Genomic DNA, 2,169 nt, shown 5'->3' with positions numbered 1-2,169 from the left:
CTCAGGACCAGGAGGACCCCCAGCCTCTGGGTCAGAAGGGGCTGCCCGGTTCCTATTCGCACGAGGCTCTGGAGAAGCAGCCAGGAGTTTCTCTCCAGCAGTGGGATCATCTGGCTTGGTGGGTGCTCCAGCTCCAGCAGGCAGGATGAGGTCTTCAGGTGAAGAGGTCCCAGAGGTGTCAGTGCTGCTGCCGGGCGTTGGGCTAGAATGTTCAGGGACAGCTTTGGTCTGAAGGAGCTGCAGCTCCGTGCCTCTAGGCTCACTGATGGATACGTGGGGTCGTTCAGCCTGGCCGGGGCTGGAATCAGCCGCAGCCGACCGCAGCTTTGTCCACCAGATGAAGGGGACCTTTTCCTTACTAGGAGCAGCATAAATCCTGGAAGCCTGGCTCAGCTGGCCCCACCAGCCACTGAGGCCAGCCCCAGCATCCTGAGGGCCTGCCCTGGGCCTCTGGCTCTCCGGGGAGCTGTCACCTCCCAGGAAAGTGCGACTGAGCTGGTCACCCCACCGCAGCACGTGCTGGAAGGTCTCCTGCAAGGCAGCCCCCACCTGGGGACCAGGACCCAGCCCGTGCAGAGCTGCTTGGGACTGGGATCCTTGGGTGTCCTCTGCACCCGCTGCCCGCCCCAGGGCATCAGGGGGGATTTCATCTTCCAGGCTTGTCCCAGCAGCACTGCTTTGGCTCTCCAGAGAAGGCTGCATGGCCCCCCGAGCCTGAGTGGCCTGACGGGCAGGGGAGAGGGGTGACTCCAGCCGACGGGACAAGGGTCTTACGTCCATGGAGAGGTGGTGGTGTTCAAAGAGGAGGTCAAGGTGGAAAGTCAGCACTGAGAGGGGCTGGATGAGCAGCAGCAGTTCATCAGCGAGGTGGGGAAGAGGGCCTTGGCTCAGGGCGAAGAAGGCCATGGGTGAATACAGCATGGAGATGACACCTATGAGATATGGACAGCGCTGGACAGCTGCACAATGTCCTGCCCTTGCCCACACACCCCTCCCAGGGCCAGCAGGTCCATCCTAGCAGGTCCAAATGATGTTCCACCTTGTCTGCCTGACTGCTCGCATCCAGTACGACACAGAAAACTACGCCCTTGTCCACTATGGAAATCCCAGCCAAGCATTGTGAGTGGAACGGGTCTGGGATTATCGCCCTGGCAAGTAGGAGAGGACTTGGGTGGGGAGCTTCTGGGCACTGTGTCCTTACCTGGGCTCTTCTGTAGGTGAGAGATCCACAGCTCCAGCTGCTTAATGCTAAAAAAGACAAAGAGAACCCGACTTATTGCTCTTGGGACTCTGCTCCAACCTGCCCTCGCAGGAAGGACAGCCTGGGCCATCAAGGGCCAATACTCACTTCAAAAGGCCGAGGATAAAGGCATGAAACTTCTGCCTGGTGCTGCTGAGAGGGGCCAACCCAGCCACGTGCCAGCATAGGTTGTGGAGAGAGCGGGTGTTGGGGCCTGTGGAATACACAACACAGTCACTGCTCTGGGAGCACATCCTCCGCCAGCCCAGGCTGGAAAAGGACTCCAGGCACCTTGAGATGCTGATCCCAACATCTCCAGGAGCATGTTCCTCACACTGACCTGTTTTCACAGAGGCTTCCACCACGCTCCAGGGAGAATTTCTCCTCTGGCCTGTGATAACATCCTTCTGGAATGGCTTCAGCCCATCCTCCACCAAGGCGTAGAGCGCAGGGCAGAGGGTGTGCAGCAGCAGGTGACCCACATCTGGGCTGAGCCGACTGTCTCCCAGCTGGGCCTGAAGCAGGGAGGCACAGGGAGAGGAGAGGGAGGGGAATGGCAGCACCTACCCTGAGCCCACAGGGAGGGATGGTGGGATCCTCCCTCTGGAGCTCCCAAAGCCCCTCAGGCCCTAAGCACGGCCCATCCTCACTCCTGCCCACCCCAGCCTGGTCAGAGCCTCAGCCCAGATCCTCACCTTCTGCACCAGGTTCCGGGCGGTGCTGAAGTGGGCGATGATCCTGTCCACGGCAGTGCTGATGGCGATCAGCAGGGCTGGCGGGCAATGGAAAGGAAGATGTGAATTGGTGTGTTGGGTCTGGCTGAGATGGGAGTTAATTTTCCCCACAGCAGCTATCAGAGTGCTGGGTTTTGTATTAGTAGAATCATCGAATCCCAGACTGGTTTGGGTGGGAAGGGCCCTTAAAGCTCA

The 2,169-nt window shown here is 59.6% G+C and overlaps 1 protein-coding gene across 1 annotated transcript in view; it reads right to left on the bottom strand.

Annotated features, from left to right (window-relative positions):
• The window catches only part of RUSC1 (RUN and SH3 domain containing 1), a gene marked incomplete at its 5' end in the record, with an annotated part of 3,384 nt that extends 1,372 nt beyond the window's left edge, over positions 1–2,012 (bottom strand). The window contains 5 exons of the mRNA XM_029084824.1: positions 9–932; positions 1,202–1,248; positions 1,349–1,454; positions 1,581–1,755; positions 1,936–2,012. Coding sequence (XP_028940657.1) covers positions 9–932; positions 1,202–1,248; positions 1,349–1,454; positions 1,581–1,755; positions 1,936–2,012 — 1,329 coding nt within the window. The remainder of the gene's footprint in view (positions 1–8; positions 933–1,201; positions 1,249–1,348; positions 1,455–1,580; positions 1,756–1,935) is intronic.
• Between the last annotated feature and the right edge of the window lie 157 nt (positions 2,013–2,169).

The sequence above is a fragment of the Antrostomus carolinensis genome, unplaced genomic scaffold, assembly GCF_000700745.2.
Source record: "Antrostomus carolinensis isolate BGI_N321 unplaced genomic scaffold, ASM70074v2 scaffold32774, whole genome shotgun sequence".
NCBI lineage: Eukaryota > Metazoa > Chordata > Aves > Caprimulgiformes > Caprimulgidae > Antrostomus > Antrostomus carolinensis.
This window is presented reverse-complemented; position numbering and strand designations above follow the sequence as displayed.